Source organism: Salvelinus fontinalis, chromosome 13, assembly GCF_029448725.1.
Source record: "Salvelinus fontinalis isolate EN_2023a chromosome 13, ASM2944872v1, whole genome shotgun sequence".
NCBI lineage: Eukaryota > Metazoa > Chordata > Actinopteri > Salmoniformes > Salmonidae > Salvelinus > Salvelinus fontinalis.
In genome coordinates this window covers 36353816-36374321 of record NC_074677.1, presented here as the reverse complement: position 1 = coordinate 36374321, position 20506 = coordinate 36353816, and the positions used below count along the sequence as shown (strand labels likewise).

Below are 20506 nucleotides of genomic sequence, written 5' to 3'. Positions count from 1 at the left end.
CATCTCAGTATGTCACTTTCAAAGGAAGCACAAACACACATTACATACTCAGGCCTATTACACTGATTATTCATCAAATTAAATAATTCTACAATTATATATGCCTAAATAATTATCAGAAACATAACTGAATTCATGTTATCATCGCACTGAGAGTAAAATATTGATCCAAAATGCTACAAGCGACAAAGCCTACAGTCCATGATGTGTGCCCTTCTTCTACAAATCATTTTACGTCTTGGATGGCAAAACAATTTATGTGGATGAGTCCTTCTGATTAAACGGGATTTGTGGCAATTTTTGATAAGCCAATAAGTTATTTATTGACATTTCATCATTCGAAGAGCTTCAATCCATCAAAGGAAATGACAGAAAGATATGGTAAGCAAAGCAATATTTGGCGTCACTATATGCTATGCGGGTTGTTCTTTCGTCTGGGATAAGAAACAAGATGAAGCTTGTAGGCTAGACAGCCGCCTATGGCTAGCAACTTAATAAACATTACTTGTCAGTCTATAAGATAGTTAGCTAGTTCTCTAGATATGTAACACTCGTCGTCAGGAACCTTAACCATTGCTTCTGTTTGATTTGTGAGAAAAAGACATAGCGACTTTCAACGTCTCTGCTCTTGGCTGCTTCCATGTGGTCAGTCTGTTGTAACGTTAGTCGTGTGATGTAGTAAATGTGTAATCATAATTTCTTCTCCTTCGTTCTTTTCCAGATTTCCTTTTTAAATTCTTGGTGATTGGAAGTGCGGGATCAGGGAAATCCTGTCTTCTCCATCAATTTATAGAAAACAAGTGTAAGTGAAATTGTTATTAAATTGATAACTTCCAGAAACAGTATATGCACGTCTTAAAGATCACTGCATAACTCATGGAGATGGAGATGGCACTGTAATGTTATATTATGGCGCTGTAATGTTCTATTATGGCACTGTAATGTTCTATTATGGCACTGTAATGTTATAGTAGGGTACTGTAATGTTATAGTAGGGTACTGTAATGTTCTATTAGGGTACAGTAATGTTATAGTAGGGAACTGTAATGTTATAGTAGGGTACTGTAATGTTCTATTATGGTACTGTAATGTTATAGTAGGGTACTGTAATGTTCTATTAGGGTACTGTAATGTTATATCATGGTACTGTAATGTTATAGTAGGGTACTGTAATGTTATAGTAGGGTACTGTAATGTTCTATTAGGGTACAGTAATGTTATAGTAGGGAACTGTAATGTTATCGTAGGGTACTGTAATGTTCTATTATGGTCTGTAATGTTATAGTAGGGTACTGTAATGTTCTATTAGGGTACTGTAATGTTATATTATGGTACTGTAATGTTATAGTAGGGTACTGTAATGTTATAGTAGGGTACTGTAATGTTATAGTACTGTAATGTTCTATTAGGGTACTGTAATGTTATAGTACGGTACTGTAATATTATGGTAATGTTATAGTAGGGTACTGTAATGGTATGGTAATGTTATAGTAGGGTACTGTAATGGTATGGTAATGTTATAGTAGAGTACTGTAATGGTATGGCAATGTTATAGTAGGGTACTATAATGTTATAGTAGGGTACTATAATGTTATAGTAGGGTACTATAATGTTATAGTAGGGTACTATAATGTTATAGTAGGTTACTGTAATGTTATAGTACTGTAATGTTATAGTAGGGTACTATAATGTTATAGTAGGGTACTGTAATGTTATAGTAGGGTACTGTAATGTTATAGTAGGTTACTGTAATGTTATAGTACTGTAATGTTATAGTAGGGTACTGTAATGTTATAGTACTGTAATGGTATGGTAGGGTACTGTAATGTTATAGTAGGTTAATGTTATAGTACTGTAATGTTATAGTAGGGTACTGTAATGTTATAGTATGGTACTGTAATGTTATGGTACTGTAATGTTCTATTAGGGTACTGTAATGTTATAGTAGGGTACTGTAATGTTCTATTAGAGTACTGTAATGTTATAGTAGGGTACTATAATGTTCTATTATGGTACTGTAATGTTCTATTAGGGTACTGTAATGTTATATTATGGTACTGTAATGTTATATTATGGTACTGTAATGTTATAGTAGGGTACTGATTGGTATATTCACTAGTATCACTACCACGTTTTTGGATATGTTTACTCTACATTTACATTAGGCTGTATGAGACAACATTGAATATGCCAGCAAAGCTTCTCTACCACCACGTGCAACAGAGTCTGTTTTGTTTTGTGTTGTCTGTTCTGTCCCATGTAGTCAAGCAGGACTCCAGCCACACCATCGGAGTGGAGTTTGGCTCCCGGGTGGTAATGGTCGCTGGCAAGACGGTCAAGCTGCAGATCTGGGACACAGCTGGACAGGAGCGATTCCGGTAGGTAGCTCTAAATAACAGGATGCTTGTTATCTGATATCTCAGCAGGATGTTCATTTGATCAAATCAAATGTTATTAGTCACATGCGCCGAATACAACCTTACAGTGAAATGCTTACTTACGAGCCCCTAACCAACAAAGAAAATACAGCCTGGTATAGAGGTCCTGGATGGCAGGAAGCTTTGCCCCAGTTATGTACTGGGCCGTACGCACTACCCTCTGTAGTGGCTTGCGGTCGGAGGCCACGGAGGCCGAGCACTTGCCATACCAGGCGGTGACGCAATCAGTCAGGATGCTCTCGATGGTGCAGCTGTAGAACCTTTTGAGGATCTGAGGACCCATGCCAAATCTTTTCAGTGTCCTGAGGGGAATAGGTTTTGTCGTGCCCTCTTCACTACTGTCTTGGTGTGCTTGGACCATGTTAGTTTGTCGGGGCCCCTGTGTTGAGGATCAGTGCGGCGGATGTGTTGTTACCTACCCTTAACACCTGGGGGTGGCCTGTCAGAAAGTCCAGGATCCAGTTGCAGAGGAAGGTGTTTAGTCCCAGGGTCCTTAGCTTATTGAGGACACTATGGTGTTGAACGCTGAGCTGTAGTCAATGAATAGCATTCTCACATAGGTGTACCTTTTGTCCAGGTGGGAAAGGGCAGTGTGGAGTGCAATAGAAATTGCATCATCTGTGGATCTGTTAGGACAGTATGCAAGTTGGAGTGAGTCTAGGGTTTCTGGGATAATGGTGTTCATGTGAGCCATGACCAGCCTTTCAAACACTTTATGGCTACAGAAGTGAGTGCTATGGGTCGGTAGTCATTTAGGCAGGTTACCTTAGTGTTCTTGTGCACAGGGACTATGGTGGTCTGCTTAAACATGTTGATATTACAGACTCGGACAAGGAGAGGTTGAAAATGTCATTGAAGACACCTGCCAGTTGGTCAGCGAATGCTCGCAGTACACGTCCTGGTAATCTGTCTTTCCCTGCGGACTTGTGAATGTTGACCTGTTTGAAGGTCTTACTCACATTGGCTGCAGAGAGCATGATCACACAGTCTTCCGGAACAGCTGGTGCTCTCATGCATGTTTCAGTGTTATTTGCCTCGAAGCGAGCGTAGAAGTAGTTTAGCTCGTCTGGTAGACTCGTGTCACTGGGCAGTTCTCGGCTGTGCTTCCCTTTGTAGTCTGTAATGGTTTGCAAGCCCTGCCACATCCGACGAGCGTTGGAGCCGGTGTAGTACGTTTCAATCTTAGTCCTGTATTGACGATTTGCCTGTTTGATGGTTCGTCGGACGGCATAGCGGGATTTCTTATAAGCTTCCGGGTTAGAGTCCCGCTCCTTGAAAGCGGCAGCTCTAGCCTTTAGCTCAGTGCGGATGTTGCCTGTAATCCATGGTTTCCGGTTGGGGTTTGTACGTACGGTCACTATGGGGACAACGTCATCGATGCACTTATTGATGAAGCCAATGACTGATGTGGTGTACTCCTCAATGTAATCGAAGGAATCCCGGAACATATTCCAGTCTGTGCTAGCAAATCAGGCCTGTAGCTTTGCATCTGCTTCATCTGACCACTTTTTTATTAATTGAGTCACTGGTGCTTCCTGCTTTAATGTACACATCTAAAAGTAAAAGGGATTTAATATAGAGGTCGACCGATTATGATTTTTCAACGCCGATACCGATTATTGGAGGACCAAAAAAAGCAGATACCGATTAATCTGCCAATTTTTATTTATTTATTAATCTGTAATACTGACAATTACAACAATACTGAATGAACACTTATTTTAACTTAATATAATACATCAATAATATCAATTTAGCCTCAAATAAATAATGAAACATGTTCAAATTGGTTTAAATAATGCAAAAACAAAGTGTTGGAGAAGAAAGTCTAAGTGCAATATGTGCCATGTAAAAAAGCTAACGTTTAAGTTCCTTGCTCAGAACATGAGAACATATGAAAGCTGGTGGTTCCTTTTAACATGAGTCTTCAATATTCCCAGGTAAGAAGTTTTAGGTTGTAGTTATTATAGGAATTATAGGACTATTTCTCTCTATACGATTTGTATTTCATATACCTTTGACTATTGGATGTTATTATAGGCACTTTAGTATTGCCAGTGTAACAGTATAGCTTCCGTCCCTCTCCTCGCACCTACCTGGGCTCGAACCAGGAACACATTGGCAACAGCCACCCTCGAAGCAGCGTTACCCATGCAGAGCAAGGGGAACAACCACTCCAAGTCTCAGAGCGAGTGACGTTTGAAACACTATTAGCACCCCGCTAACTAGCTAGCCATTTCACATCGGTTACACCAGCCTAATTTTTTATTTATTTTTTTATTTCACCTTTATTTAACCAGGTAGTCTAGTTGAGAACAAGTTCTCATTTGCAACTGCGACCTGGCCAAGATAAAGCATAGCAGTGTGAACAGACAACAACACAGAGTTACACATGGAGTAAACAATAAACAAGTCAATAACATGGTAGGAAAAAGAGAATCTATATACAATGTGTGCAAAAGGCATGAGGTAGGCAATAAATCGAATAATTACAATTTAGCAGATTAACACTGGAGTGATAAATCATCAGATGATCATGTGCAAGAAGAGATACTGGTGTGCAAAAGAGCAGAAAAGTAAATAAATAAAAGCAGTATGGGGGTGAGGTAGGTAAATTGGGTGGGTAGTTTACAGATGGACTATGTACAGCTGCAGCGATCGGTTAGCTGCTCGGATAGCAGATTTTTAAAGTTGTTGAGGGAGATAAAAGTCTCCAACTTCAGAGATTTTTGCAATTCGTTCCAGTCGCAGGCAGCAGAGAACTGGAAGGAAAGGCGTCCAAATGAGGTTTTGGCTTTAGGGATGATCAGTGAGATACACCTGCTGGAGCGCGTGCTACGGGTGGGTGTAGCCATCGTGACCAGTGAACTGAGATAAGGCGGCACTTTACCTAGCATAGCCTTGTAGATGACCTGGAGCCAGTGGGTCTGACGACGAACATGTAGCGAGGGCCAGCCGACTAGGGCATACAGGTCGCAGTGGTGGGTCGTATAAGGTGCTTTAGTAACAAACCGGATGGCACTGTGATAAACTGCATCCAGTTTGCTGAGTAGAGTATTGGAAGCTAATCTCGGGAGTCATAAACAGCGCAATGCTTGATTTGCGAAAAGCTGCTGGAAAACGCACGAAAGTGCTGTTTGAATGAATGCTTGCGAGGCTGCTGCTGCCTACCATCGCTCAGTCAGACTGCTTTATCAAATATCAAATCATAGACTTAATTATAACATAGTAACACACAGAAATACGAGCCTATGGTCATTAATATGGTCGAATCCGGAAACTATAATTTCGAAAACAAAACGTTTATTCTTTCAGTGAAATACGGAACCATTCCGTATTTTATCTAAGGGGTGGCATCCCTAAGTCTAAATATTGCTGTTACATTGCACAACCTTCAATGTTATGTCATAATTATGTACAATTCTGGCAAATTTATTACGGCCTTTGTTAGGAATAAATGGACTTCACACAGTTCGCAATGAGCCAGGTGCCCCAAACTGCTGCATATACCCTGACAGCTTGCACGGAACGCAAGAGAGGTGACACAATTTCCCTAATTATAAGAAATTCATGTTAGCAGGCAATATTAACTAAATATGCAGGTTTAAAAATATATACTTGTGTATTGATTTTAAAGAAAGGCATTGATGTTTATGGTTAGGTACATTGGTGCAACGACAGTGCTTTTTTCGCAAATGCGCTTGTTAAATCATTACCCGTTTGTCAAAGTAGGCTGTGATTTGATGAGAAATTAAAAGGCACCGCATCGATTATATGCAACGCAGGACACGCTAGATAAACTAGTAATATCATCAACCATGTGCAGTTAACTAGTGATTATGTTAAGATTGATTGTTTTTTATAAGATAAGTTTAATGCTAGCTAGCAACTTACCTTGGCTTCTTGCTGCCCTCGCGTGACAGGTAGTCAGCCTGCCACGCAGGCTCCTTGTGGAGTGCAGTGTAAGGCAGGTGGTTAGAGCGTTGGACTAGTAACCGTAAGGTTGCAAAAACGAATCCCCGAGCTGACAAGGTAAAAATCTGTCGTTCTGCCCCTGAACAAGGCAGTTAACCCGCCATCATTGAAAATAAGAATGTGTTCTTAACTGACTTGCCTAGTTAAATAAAGGTGAATAAAAAATGGGAAAAAAAGCTAATCGGTGTCCAAAAATACCGATTACCGATTGTTATGACAACTTGAAATCGGCCCTAATTAATCGGCCATTCCGATTAATCGGTCGACCTCTAATTTAACGTATATATTAGGACAAGCAATGTCGAAGTCCAGAGTATAATGAATATATATACACAGTGCCTTCGGAAAGTATTCCGATCACTTGACTTTTTCCACATTTTGTTACGTTACAGCGTTATTCTAAAATGAATTAAAATGTTTTTTTTACCCTCATCAATCTGCACACAATACCCCAGAAATGTTTGCTAATTTGTTAAAAATAAAAAATGGAAATATCACATTTACATAAGTATTTAGACCCTTTACTCAGTACTTTTGTTGAACCACCTTTGGCAGCGATTACAGCCTCGAGTCTTCTTGGGTATGACGCTACAAGCTTGGTTCACCTGTATTTGTGGAGTTTCTCCCATTCTTCTCTGCAGATCCTCTCAAGCTCTGTCAGGTTGGATGGGGAGCGTTGCTGCACAGCTATTTTAAGGTCATTCAGAGATATTCGATCTGGTTCCAATCCGGGCTCTGGCTGGGCCACTCAAGGGCATCCCAAAGTCACTCCTACGTTGTCTTGGCTGTGTGCTTAGGGTCGTTGGCCTGTTGGAATGTGAACCTTCACCCCAGTCTGAGGTCCTGAGCGCTCTGGAGCAGTTTTTCATCAGGATCTCTCTTTGCTCCATTCATCTTTGCCTCAATCCTGACTAGGATCCCAGTCCCTGCCGCTGAAAAACAACCCCACAGCATGATGCTGCCACCACCATGCTTCAAGTCAGGGATGGTGCCAGGTTTTCTCCAGATGTGACGCTTTGCATTCAGGCCAAAGAGCTGTCATGTGCCTTTTACTGAGGAGTGACTTCCGTCTGGCCACTCTACCATAAAGGCCTGATTGGTGGAGGGCTGCAGAGATGGTTGTCCTCCTGGAAGGTTCTTTTTTCCTGGCACCACTCCACCAGGGCCCTCACCTCCTCCCTTTCTTGTCATTGGTAATCAGGCCTACTACTGTTGTGTCAACTGCAAACTTGATGATTGAGTTGGAAGCCTGCGTGGCGACGCAGTCATGGGAGAACAAGGAGTTCAGGAGGGGGCTAAGCATGCACCCTTGTGGGGCCTCTGTGTTGAGGATCAGCGTAATGGAGTTGTTGTTTCCGACCTTTCCCTTTGACGTAAGTATTAGTGGATGCCACATTATGTTCTACATCATGATGTTGGAAAGAGATGGCTCCTCTGTCTGACACTCTTGTTTCCCCCTGACCTCAGATCAGTGACTCGCAGTTATTACAGAGGGGCAGCAGGGGCTCTCCTGGTTTATGACATAACCAGGTAAGACCCTGATTTACACTAATCCCAAATTAGTCCCATATTAGATGACAGTGGATCCATATAATATTTTACTTGAATATACTTCTGTGTCTCTGTGTATCCAAGTCGGGAAACGTACAATTCTCTGACCAACTGGTTGACAGACGCTCGGACACTGGCCAGTCCAAACATCATCATTATCCTCTGTGGGAACAAGAAGGACCTGGAAGCTGACAGAGAGGTCACTTTCCTTGAGGTATCCCGTTTTGCCCAGGAGAATGGTAATGTGGCTTAATGAACCTGCATACTGAGTGATGGTTGTGACTATAGATAAAGGAGATTGATTACTTAATTAGTCCATGTTGTTATAAAAACAGAAGTGATGTTCCTGGAGACGAGCGCCCTCACCGGAGAGAACGTGGAGGAGGCCTTCCTCAAATGTGGTCGCACCATCCTCAACAAGATAGAGTCAGGTAATAACGCAGAGCAATGTAGTGCACTAGTGATATATAGGCATCCACATTAGCTGAAGTGCTAACTGTGTATCTTTGGATGAGTTTTCTCATGTTTAATACGTCGATGTGTCTCCTCTGTAGGTGACTTAGATCCAGAGCGGATGGGCTCAGGGATCCAGCATGGTGACACGACGGTGAGGCAGCTTCGCCAGTCGCCACAGGCTGGCTCAGAACAGGGCAGAGATCCGTGCAACTGTTAAAGGCTAATGCTAACTCAGCTCTAAGACACACAGATCCCATGTCTTCAGGTAAGTAGTTTGTAATTAACCTACACTGATAAGTATGGCTCCTTACAAGTGTTTTGTATTTCTTCAATTGATAATCTATTAGTGTGATAATTTTAGGGATGTCCCCAATTATTCGACTGGTCGATAGGCTGTTGGTCGACCGACATTTTCTTTAGTCGAGCAGTAGCATATGTACACTATCGTTCAAAAGTTTGGGGTCACTTAGAAATGTCCTTGTTTTCCATGAAAACATACATGAAATGAGTTGCAAAGTGAATAGGAAATATAGTGAAAACATTGACAAGGTTATAAATAATGATTTTTAATTGAAATAATTGTGTCCTTCAAACTTTGCTTTCGTCAAAGAATCCTCCATTTTCAGCAATTGCAGCCTTTACAGACCTTTGACATTCTAGTTGTCAATTTGTTGAGGTAATCTGAAGAGATTTCACCCCATGCTTCCTGAAGCACCTCCCACAAATTGGATTGGCTTGATGGGCACTTCTTACATTTACACTTTATATGGTCAAGCTGCTCACACAACAGCTCAATTTGGTTCAGATCTGGTGACTGTGCTGGCCACTCCATTATAGATAAAATACCAGCTGACTGCTTCTTCCCTAAATAGTTATTGCATAGTTGGAGCTGTGCTTTGGGTCATTGTCCTGTTGTAGGAGGAAATTGGCTACAATTTAAGCGCCGTCCACAGGTTTTTTTTTTTTTTTTTTTTTTCACCTTTATTTAACCAGGTAGGCTAGTTGAGAACAAGTTCTCATTTGTAACTGCGACCTGGCCAAGATAAAGCATAGCAGTGTGAACAGACAACAACACAGTTACACATGGAGTAAACAATAAACAAGTCAATAACATGGTAGAAAAAAAGAGAATCTATATACAATGTGTGCAAAAGGCATGAGGTAGGCAATAAATCGAATAATTACAATTTAGCAGATTAACACTGGAGTGATAAATCATCAGATGATCATGTGCAAGAAGAGATACTGGTGTGCAAAAGAGCAGAAAAGTAAATAAATAAAAGCAGTATGGGGGTGAGGTAGGTAAATTGGGTGGGTAGTTTACAGATGGACTATGTACAGCTGCAGCGATCGGTTAGCTGCTCGGATAGCAGATTTTTAAAGTTGTTGAGGGAGATAAAAGTCTCCAACTTCAGAGATTTTTGCAATTCGTTCCAGTCGCAGGCAGCAGAGAACTGGAAGGAAAGGCGTCCAAATGAGGTTTTGGCTTTAGGGATGATCAGTGCGATACACCTGCTGGAGCGCGTGCTACGGGTGGGTGTAGCCATCGTGACCAGTGAACTGAGATAAGGCGGCACTTTACCTAGCATAGCCTTGTAGATGACCTGGAGCCAGTGGGTCTGACGACGAACATGTAGCGAGGGCCAGCCGACTAGGGCATACAGGTCGCAGTGGTGGGTCGTATAAGGTGCTTTAGTAACAAAACGGATGGCACTGTGATAAACTGCATCCAGTTTGCTGAGTAGAGTATTGGAAGCTATTTTGTAGATGACATCGCCGAAGTCGAGGATCGGTAGGATAGTCAGTTTTACTAGGGTAAGTTTGGCGGCGTGAGTGAAGGAGGCTTTGTTCCGGAATAGAAAGCCGGCTCTAGATTTGATTTTGGATTGGAGATGTTTGATATGAGTCTGGAAGGAGAGTTTGCAGTCTAGCCAGACACCTAGGTACTTATAGATGTCCACATATTCTAGGTCGGAACCGTCCAGGGTGGTGATGCTAGTCGGGCGTGCGGGTGCAGGCAGCGAACGGTTGAAAAGCATGCATTTGGTTTTACTAGCGTTTAAGAGCAGTTGGAGGCCACGGAAGGAGTGTTGTATGGCATTGAAGCTCGTTTGGAGGTTAGATAGCACAGTGTCCAGGGAAGGGCCGGAAGTATACAGAATGGTGTCGTCTGCGTAGAGGTGGATCAGGGAATCGCCCGCAGCAAGAGCAACATCATTGATGTATACAGAGAAAAGAGTCGGCCCGAGAATTGAACCCTGTGGTACCCCCATGGAGACTGCCAGAGGACCGGACAACATGCCCTCCGATTTGACACACTGAACTCTGTCTGCAAAGTAGTTGGTGAACCAGGCAAGGCAGTCATTAGAAAAACCGAGGCTATTGAGTCTGCCGATAAGAATATGGTGATTGACAGAGTCGAAAGCCTTGGCCAGGTCGATGAAGACGGCTGCACAGTAATGTCTTTTATCGATGGCGGTTATGATATCGTTTAGTACCTTGAGCGTGGCTGAGGTGCACCCGTGACCGGCTCGGAAACCGGATTGCACAGCGGAGAAGGTACGGTGGGATTCGAGATGGTCAGTGATCTGTTTGTTGACTAGGCTTTCGAAGACCTTAGCTAGGCAGGGCAGGATGGATATAGGTCTGTAACAGTTTGGGTCCAGGGTGTCTCCCCCTTTGAAGAGGGGGATGACAGCGGCAGATTTCCAATCCTTGGGGATCTCAGATGATACGAAGGAGAGGTTGAACAGGCTGGCAATAGGGGGTGCGACAATGGCGGCGGACAGTTTCAGAAATTGGGGGTCCAGATTGTCAAGCCCAGCTGATTTGTATGGGTCCAGGTTTTCCAGCTCTTTCAGAACATCTCCTATCTGGATATGGGTAAAGGAGAAGCTGGGGGGGCTTGGGCGAGTAGCAGCGGGGGGGGCGGGGCTGTTGGCCAAGGTTGGAGTCGCCAGGTGGAAGGCATGGCCAGCCATTGAGAAATGTTTGTTGAAGTTTTCGATTATCACGGACTTATCAGTGGTGACCGTGTTATCTAGCCTCAGTGCAGTGGGCAGCTGGGAGGAGGTGCTCTTGTTTTCCATGGACTTTACAGTATCCCAGAACTTTTTGGAGTTAGAGCTACAGGATGCAAATTTCTGCTTGAAAAAGCTGGCCTTTGCTTTCCTGACTGACTGCGTGTATTGGTTCCTGACTTCCCTGAACAGTTGCATATCGCGGGGGCTCTTCGATGCTATTGCAGTTCGCCACAGGATGTTTTTGTGCTGGTCGAGGGCAGTCAGGTCTGGAGTGAACCAAGGGCTATATCTGTTTTTGGTTCTGCATTTTTTGAACGGAGCATGCTTGTCTAATATGGTGAGGAAGTAACTTTTAAAGAATGACCAGGCATCCTCAACTGACGGGATGAGGTCAATATCCTTCCAGGGTACCCGGGCCAGGTCGATTAGAAAGGCCTGCTCGCAGAAGTGTTTTAGGGAGCATTTGACAGTGATGAGGGGTGGTCGTTTGACCGTGGACCCGTGGCGGATACAGGCAATGAGGCAGTGATCGCTGAGATCTTGATTGAAGACAGCAGAGGTGTATTTGGAGGGCAAGTTGGTCAGGATAATGTCTATTAGGGTGCCCATGTTTACGGATTTAGGGTTGTACCTGGTGGGTTCCTTGATGATTTGTGTGAGATTGAGGGCATCAAGCTTAGATTGTAGGACTGCCGGGGTGTTAAGCATATCCCAGTTTAGGTCACCTAACAGAACAAACTCTGAAGCTAGATGGGGAGCGATCAATTCACAGATGGTGTCCAGGGCACAGCTGGGAGCTGAGGGGGGTCGGTAGCAGGCGGCAACAGTGAGAGACTTATTTCTGGAGAGATTAATTTTTAAAATTAGAAGTTCGAACTGTTTGGGCATAGACCTGGAAAGTATGACAGAACTTTGCAGGCTATCTCTGCAGTAGATTGCAACTCCTCCCCCTTTGGCAGTTCTATCTTGACGGAAAGTGTTATAGTTGGGTATGGAAATCTCAGAGTTTTTGGTGGCCTTCCTAAGCCAGGATTCAGACACGGCAAGGACATCAGGGTTGGCAGAGTGTGCTAAAGCGGTGAGTAAGGCAAACTTAGGGAGGAGGCTTCTGATGTTGACATGCATGAGGCCAAGGCTTTTTCGATCACAGAAGTCAACAAATGAGGGTGACTGGGGACATGCAGGGCCTGGGTTTACCTCCACATCACCCGAGGAACAGAGGAGTAGTAGGATGAGGGTGCGGCTAAAGGCTATCAAAACTGGTCGCCTAGAGCGTTGGGGACAAGGAATAAAAGGAGCAGATTTATGGGCGTGGTAGAATAGATTCTGGGCATAATGTGCAGACCAGGGTATGGTGGGGCACGGGTACAGCGGAGGCAAGCCCAGGCACTGGGTGATGATAAGAGAGGTTGTATCTCTGGACATGCTGGTCTCAATGGGTGAGGTCACCGCATGTGTGGGGGGTGGGACAAAGGAGGTATCAGAGGTACGGAGAGTGGAACTACGGGGTCCATTGCAAACCAAAACAATGATAACTAGCCTGAACAACAGTATGCAAGGCATATTGATATTTGAGAGAGACATACAATAAGGCATAAAGTGATTGCAGGTCATGATTGGGAGAGCTAGCTGAAACAACAGGTGAGATAACAGCAGCTAGTCAGCTAACACTGCAACAGAAGGTAAAAATGGCGACGACTGGGCAGAGAGGGTCGGATTAACTACACACAGATCCTGAGTTAAGGCACAGAGCCGACAGATAAAACACAAATAAACAGAATGGAGTACCATGAATTAATGGACAGTCAAGCAGGCATCAGCTATGTAGCCAAGTGATCATAGTGTCCAGGGGGCAGCCGTAGATGGAGCAGTGAGGCCTCCACCTCCACTAAGCTAGCACGCGTTTAAAGTTAGTAGCCCGGGGGGTGGTCTGCTCAGACGGAGGGGGTCTGCTCAGACGGAGGCCGGTTGAGGGCACCGGTTGAGGGCACGTCTGCAGACCAGACGTGGTCGTGTCGACAGAGAATCCAAGCCGGATAGCGATGGCGAAAGAGAGGTTGTGAATTGTAGAATTGTGTTTGCTAACTGGTGCTAGCTTCCTGGCTGCGCTAGCTGCAAGATAAGCTAGCAGTTAGCAGACCGGGGCAGGCAAGTTAGCCTTTGGGGGACGTCGCGATGGGGGGGGAAGTCTGTTTTTGCCTCTTCGTGCGGTGACGTCAATAGACCAGTCGTGGAATTAGTAGGGTTCCAGGTAGCTCTAGGTAGCTAACAGGCCTAGTAGGTTAGCAGAATGGGCCTTCAGCGGGCGTCACGCCTGAGGGGCCTGTTGGAGTCCTCGGGCAGATTATGTCGGTATTCCAGTCGTAGAGGATCGGCGGGGTTCCGTGCTCCGTACCGGCAGTAAAGGGGTCCGGATATTGTAGCCCAGGAGTGGGCTTCAGTGGTAGCACAGGAGCCCTAGCCGGGCTAGCTTCAGGCTAATTGGTGCTTGCTCCGGGATGGAGACGCTAGCCAGGAGTGGTCACCCGGGATTGTGGTTAGCTAGTTGCAAAGATCCAGATGAAAATGTTCAGAGTTTGCGGTAGGAATCCTGGGATATGGAGAGAAATAGGTCCGTTATGCTCTGGTTTAAGTCACGTTGTTCGAACTAGCGAGAGCTTTCCGAGCTAAAGGTTAGCTGATGACCGCTAGCAATGGTTTGCTAACTGATAGCTGGTAGGCAGTTAGCTGGCTATCTTCAGTAGATGGATTCCAGATCAGAAGTAAATAGAAATACTTTAGAAAAAAAGCAGATCCACGCCGCATTGGGTGAGGCGGGTTGCAGGAGAGTATTTAGAAGTTGAGGTTTAAGAAAGTATTTTTAAAAGATATGCGAAGAAAAAGATGTAAAAAGATATATACAAGGGACACGGGACACGACAGGACAAAGACGTCTACACTGCTACGCCATCTTGGAAATCAGGGTATGGCGTGGCGTGGCGTGGCGTTGCAAAATAGAGTGATAGCCTTCCTTCTTCAAGATCCTTTTTACCCTGTACAAATCTCCCACTTTACCACCAAAGCACCCCCAGACCATCATATTGCCTCCACCATGCTTGACAGATGGCGTCAAACACTCCTCCAGCATATTTTCATTTTTTCTGCTACTTTTTTCCAATCTTCCTCTGTCCGGTGTCTGTGTTATTTTGCCCATCTTAATATTTTCTTTTTATTGGCCAGTCTGAGATATGGCTTTTTCTTTGCAACTCTGCCTAGAAGGCCAGCATCTCGGAGTCGCCTCTTCACTGTTGACGTTGAGACTGGTGTTTTGCGGGTAATATTTAATGAAACTGCCAGTTGAGGACTTGTAAGGTGTCTGTTTCTCAAGACACTCTAATGTACTTGTCCTCTTGCTCAGTTGTGCACCGGGGCCTCCCACTCCTCTTTCTATTCTGGTTAGGGCCAGTTTGTGAGTTTGTGCTGTCCTGTGAAGTGAGTAGTACACAGCGTTGTGTGAGATCTTCAGTTTCTTGGCAATTTCTCGCATGGAATAGCCTTCATTTCACAGATAAAGAATAGACTGACGAGTTTCAGAAGAAAGTTCTTTGTTTCTGGCCATTTTGAGCCTGTAATCGAACCTACAAATGCTGATGCTCCAGATACTTAACTAGTCTAAAGAAGGCCAGCTTTATTGCTTCTTTAATTAGAACAACAGTTTTCAGCTGTGCTAACATAATTGCAAAAGGGTTTTCTAATGATCAATTAGCCTTTTAAAATGATAAACTAGGATTAGCTAACACAACATGCCATTGGAACACAGGAGTGATGGTTGCTGATATGCTTATGTAGATATTCCATAAAAAATCAGCAGTTTCCAGCTACAATAGTCATTGACAACATTAACAATGTCTACACTGTATTTCTGATCAATTTGATGTCATTTGAATGGACAAAAAAATCAGCTTTTCTTTCAAAAACAAGGACATTTCTAAGTGACCCCAAACTTTTGAACGTTAGTGTGTGTGTGTGTTATATATATATTTTTTTGATGGCAAGCGAGACACCTGTCTTATTCGCGGCCATCTTAGTGAACTAATCCATTGCGCCGACCACGGGGATGTCACAGTCAAAGAAGGGGAGTGTGGCTGCACAATGCACTTCTTTCTCCAGAAATCCAATTTGTGCATATTCATTGTTTCTTAACTTCATTGTGATTTTTTTGCTGTTTTTGCATTTGATTGTTAGTGTCTATCAATTCTCCATTACATACAGTACCAGTCAAAAGTTGGGACACACCTACTCATTCCAGGGTTTTTCTTTATTTTTTACTATTTTCTACATTGTAGAATAATAGCGAAGACCTCAAAACTATGAAATAACACATATGGAATCATGTAGTAATCAAAAAAGTGTTAAACAATTCAAAATATATTTTATATTTCAGATTTCTAAGTAGCCACCCTTTGCCTTGATGACAGCTTTGCACACTCTTGACAATCTCCCAACGAAGTCCGTTTTTCTATCCATTGAGAATGACAATAGTTCCTCAATGTATTTGAAAATATTTCCAGTGCTCTCCCTTTCGATAACCACTCAGCGTGAAAGGGGAAAATGTCATTCTCTGATCATAAAATAGTTCTACCTGATTACTTCTTATTCCAGAGCTCACTGGCTCTGGAAACTCTGAGGGCCCAGAATATTTTATACAATGTTGCAAGGACAGTTCGTTGCAGACAGGCAATGCGTGGCCATGCGTAGCCAATGTGATTTATAGGATATTTATTTTTATCAGGATATTTTCTACCTGCAGGCAGCAATATTTTTTATTTGTTAGTTTTATAGGCTATTTTTACATATTTGGCAATGGCAGTAGAAGTAACTTTTTAGGTTTGTATCATTTTCATTTTGATTATAAATTAAATGAATATGTTCTACCAAAATGTGCATATGAACTGCCGGTAGAATTGGTAAAATAAATTGGCATTCCACATGAGAAAGTTTGCTGACTCCTCGTGTAGCCTATTACTGACAACTTCAGAAGAGTAATGGCAGAATTTGTGAAAGCCAGTAGGAGAGGGAGGATGGCAAGTTTTTTTCCCTTCTGGTTATCTTGATCTCTGGCTCCCTCTTTAGTTGGGACAGCCCTAGATCAGTTAGATTATTGGTATTTAGTGAACTGGGCTGAACTTGTTAAATCTCTCTCTGCCCGGTGTACATCTTTCCTTTAACCGTCTCTGCACACTCAGGCTTTTAGAGGACTGCCCTGTGACTTTTGACCCCTGCCCCTGGAAAATTGCTGGAGAGACCCTGTGTGGAACTTAAGGCTGGGTTAGCGTCTTGATCAGGAACAGTGATGTGATTATCTGGGTCCAGTCATTGAGATACTCTTCTCCAGGCCTGTCTCTCTCTGACTACTGCTCCGCTGTGCATCGCCAGGGACTACAAGTGACATCAGCAGAGAGACCTGACCAATCACAGAGCCAGGCCCATGGACACACACATCAGGATGTTTGTTTTCAATGTCTTTATTCAGAAGCAACTGCCACAGCAGCTCATACACCTTTCACTGTTCACTCAAATGATGTCTCTTGATATAAAGATAGTGAAAGTCCAGTCAAAGCTTGTAGACAGTGATGGGACTGACATGGTGTAAGGAGAACACAACACCAGACTTTTATTTGTGTTCGATCTCTATAAAAGTTTAGCCTATTTATTGGTTGTGTTAAACTGTTGTGAATATATCAAAAGGAAATAACATTTGTGACATTGGTGTACAATGTTTTATGAGACTGTAAAAAGTAGGGAACTTGTTTGACAACGTTAATACACTTATATATACATACACACACACAAAGTATGTGGACCCCCTCAAATTAGTGGATTCAGCTATTTCAGACACAGGTGTATGAAGTCGAGCACACCGCCATGCAATCTCCATAGACAAACATTAGCAAGAGAATGGCCTTAATGAAGAGCTCAGAGACTTTCAACGTGACACCGTCATAGGATGCCACCTTTCCAACAAGTCAGTTCATCAAATTTCTGCCCTGCTACAGCTGCCCCGGTCATTTGTAAGTACTGTTATTGTGAAATGGCAACAACTGCTCAGGTGTGAAGTGTTAGGCCACACAAGCTCACAGAATGGGACCACCGAGTGTTGAAGTGCGTAAAAATAATCTGTCCTCGGGTTGCAACACTCACTATCGAGTTCCAAACTGCCTCTGGAAGCAACGTCAGCACAAAAACTGTTTGTCGGGAGCTTCATGAAGTTGATTTCCATAGCCGAGCAACCACACAAGCCTAAGATCACAATGCCAAGCGTCGGCTAGAGTGGTGTAAAGCTCGCCGCTGTTGGACTCTGGAGCAGTGGAAACGCGTTCTCTGGAGTGATGAACCACGCTTCACCATCTGGCAGTCCGTCAAACAAATCTGGGTTTGGCAGATGCCAGGAGAATGCTAACTGCCCCAATGCATAGTGCCAACTGTAAAGTTGTTTCAGCATGACAATGCCCCCAAGCACAAGCAAGGTCCATACAGAAATGTTTTGTTGAGATCGGAGTGGAAGAACTTGACAGACTCGCACAGAGCCCTGACCTCAACCCCATCGAATACCTTTGGGATGTTTTGGAACGCCACCTGTGAGCCAGGCCTAATCGCCCAACATCAGTGCCCGACCTCACTAATGCTCTTGTGGCTGAATGGAAGCAAGTCCCCACATGTCCCAACATCAATGGAAAGCATTCCCAGAAGAGTGGATGCTGTTATAGCAGCAAAGGGGGGACCAACTCCATATTAATGCCCATGATTTTGGAAGGAGATGTTCGACGAGCAGGTGTCCACATACTTTTGTTCATGTAGTTTAGGAGTTGGAGGCAAGCCCTACAGTCGTTTGTATGTATGAATGAAGACAGTGTGCATTGGATCTTGATGACTCAAACTTCAGGTTAGGGGGAAAACAAATATGATGTATTTTACATGTGTGAGGTATTGTGCAATGATTATGAAAGGGTTGAGGCCATATCTAAATCCACTCAAACCAGATTGTCATTGATGGACCGAAGTAAAGCACAAACGTGAGTATCTCAATTTTTAAAGTTGTTTGTGTGATTGTTTTTAGTAGATGCATATATCTGGACTATGATCTTACATGTGATGTTTGTGTGCTAGATATAATTATTAAACTGAAGAACTGCCCCTCCTTTGCAAAGCCTGTATGAGCTTGAATTAATAAATAATTAAGCCAAATTCATTACACTTTCTCTTTCTATAACTTTGCATTGGTATGAGTGTGGCTGACACAAATTTTACACACCCCTGTTCCGGAGTCAGATCCTACACGTCAACATAGAATGAATCATCTTCAGTGGTTAAATTGAGCTAGGGCTACATGGCTCCTGCACCTTGGGTTAAAGGGAGAGGCAAGCTCCAGCACCTTGGGTTAAAGGGAGAGGCAAGCTCCAGCACCTTGGGTTAAAGGGAGAGGCAAGCTCCAGCACCTTGGGTTAAAGGGAGAGGCAAGCTCCAGCACCTTTCATGTTCAAAGAGAAAAGTTGGATAAAAAGTAAGATAAACCAACATTAGGGTTGTGGTTGAAGAGGTTTTTTTCAAATACTATATATACACACATTTTTCACATTTGTTTTTCATGAGAAATTAATGCTTATAGGTACCTTTTTGTGTGTGTAAAATATTACTGTTCTCAGATTTTAATAGAATCATAGGTGTGTATTAAAATGGATTTTGTTGCAAAATGCTATAAGTATCGTATCCTGTATATTTAACAAATTCAACCCATCATAAATCCAGCCTCATGCTATAGTGTTTGGTTAGAGTTAGGTCTTGTCTTGAATGGCACTACTTTTGACCAGAGAACAGATGTCATATTACTCTTTTGATAATTGTTTTAATATATATTTTTTTAAATGTCAGAAATTTATAATTTGTACAGTTCTTTATTAAGTGTTATTTGTCATGTTTGAGTGTAAAACCTTGCAGTGTAACATAGATACAGACGAGGCGTATATATCTCGTTTTGCAACAAAATGTGATTGTTTGTCTCTCTGAAATACATCCATCGTATAATAGGTTTCAAACAAATGTGACAGGGTTGGTTATGTTTCCACTTGCCTCTAAAGAAAGGGGTATTTAATGTTCAAGCATTCTTATTGGTTGGTTCAACTTTGATGACAATAAGGCGTGTTGTGATTGGCCCCGCTTGCAGATAGTGGGAGATCGCGAAAGTCAGGTCTTCCCAGTATGAAAATGTGATGCAAGGGTTAGGTCACGTTCTGAATACTGTTTTCTATTTTACAATGTGTACAAGTTTGCTGTACATTACTGATTTATACATGTGTGGGTATATGGTACCTGTTAGGGATTGAGGGGCTTTCTGGGATGAGCTTTGGCATATGATTGCTGTAAATAAGTGTGTTAGCTAGCATACACCGACGTAATGGTCATACAAGCCCACTGCTAACGCAGTTGTCTTCATGCTTCAGATTTTGCTATCAATACCGTTAAGCCCTGCACAACTAACGTGCTGTTTCCTATTTAACAACAGCAACAGAAATAAATTATGCCCAACTGGGACCACTGGCTGATGTGATTTATTTGGACAAAACACAACGCAAGGAGAGTACGATTTACATCTGTTACACTGGTGCCGTGACCCGGATCACTGGTTGCTGCGGAAAAAGGAGGAGGTCAAAAGGGGAGTGAGTGTAACCGATGTGAAATGGCTAGCTAATTAGTGGTGATGCGTGCTAATAGCGTTTCAATCGGTGACGTCACTTGCTCTGCAAGGGCCGCCGGTTTTGTGGCGCGATGGGTAACAATGCTTCGTGGGTGGCTGTTGTTGATGTGTGCAGGGGGTCCCTGGTTCGAGCCCAGGTAGGGGCGAGGAGAGGGACGGAAGCTATACTGTTACACAAATACATGTCTGTAATTGAACAAACCCATACACCAATCTCATAATGATATGATACTACAGTTAGGGTTGGGGTTAGGGTTGAACCAGGATGTGGATATGAAGTTAGGGTTAGTACTACCTAACCCTAGACTGGTAACACATTGTAATTACAGCAG

General features: G+C 43.2%; 1 protein-coding gene across 2 annotated transcripts; it reads left to right on the top strand.

Annotated features, from left to right (window-relative positions):
• The first annotated feature begins 26 nt into the window (after nt 1–26).
• LOC129868569 (ras-related protein Rab-4B-like) lies at nt 27–20011 on the top strand. Of its 2 annotated transcripts, none has more exons than XM_055942667.1 (8): nt 27–381; nt 722–802; nt 2264–2378; nt 7881–7943; nt 8049–8203; nt 8300–8395; nt 8519–8685; nt 16818–20011. In XM_055942667.1, exons 1-7 carry the CDS (start codon nt 366–368, stop codon nt 8635–8637), a joined length of 645 nt encoding a protein of 214 aa, XP_055798642.1. In that variant the 5' UTR covers nt 27–365; the 3' UTR covers nt 8638–8685; nt 16818–20011. The 2 variants fall into 2 exon arrangements, with proteins under 2 accessions (XP_055798642.1, XP_055798641.1); XM_055942666.1 differs by having other exon boundaries at nt 16669–20011.
• The last annotated feature ends 495 nt before the right edge of the window (nt 20012–20506 follow it).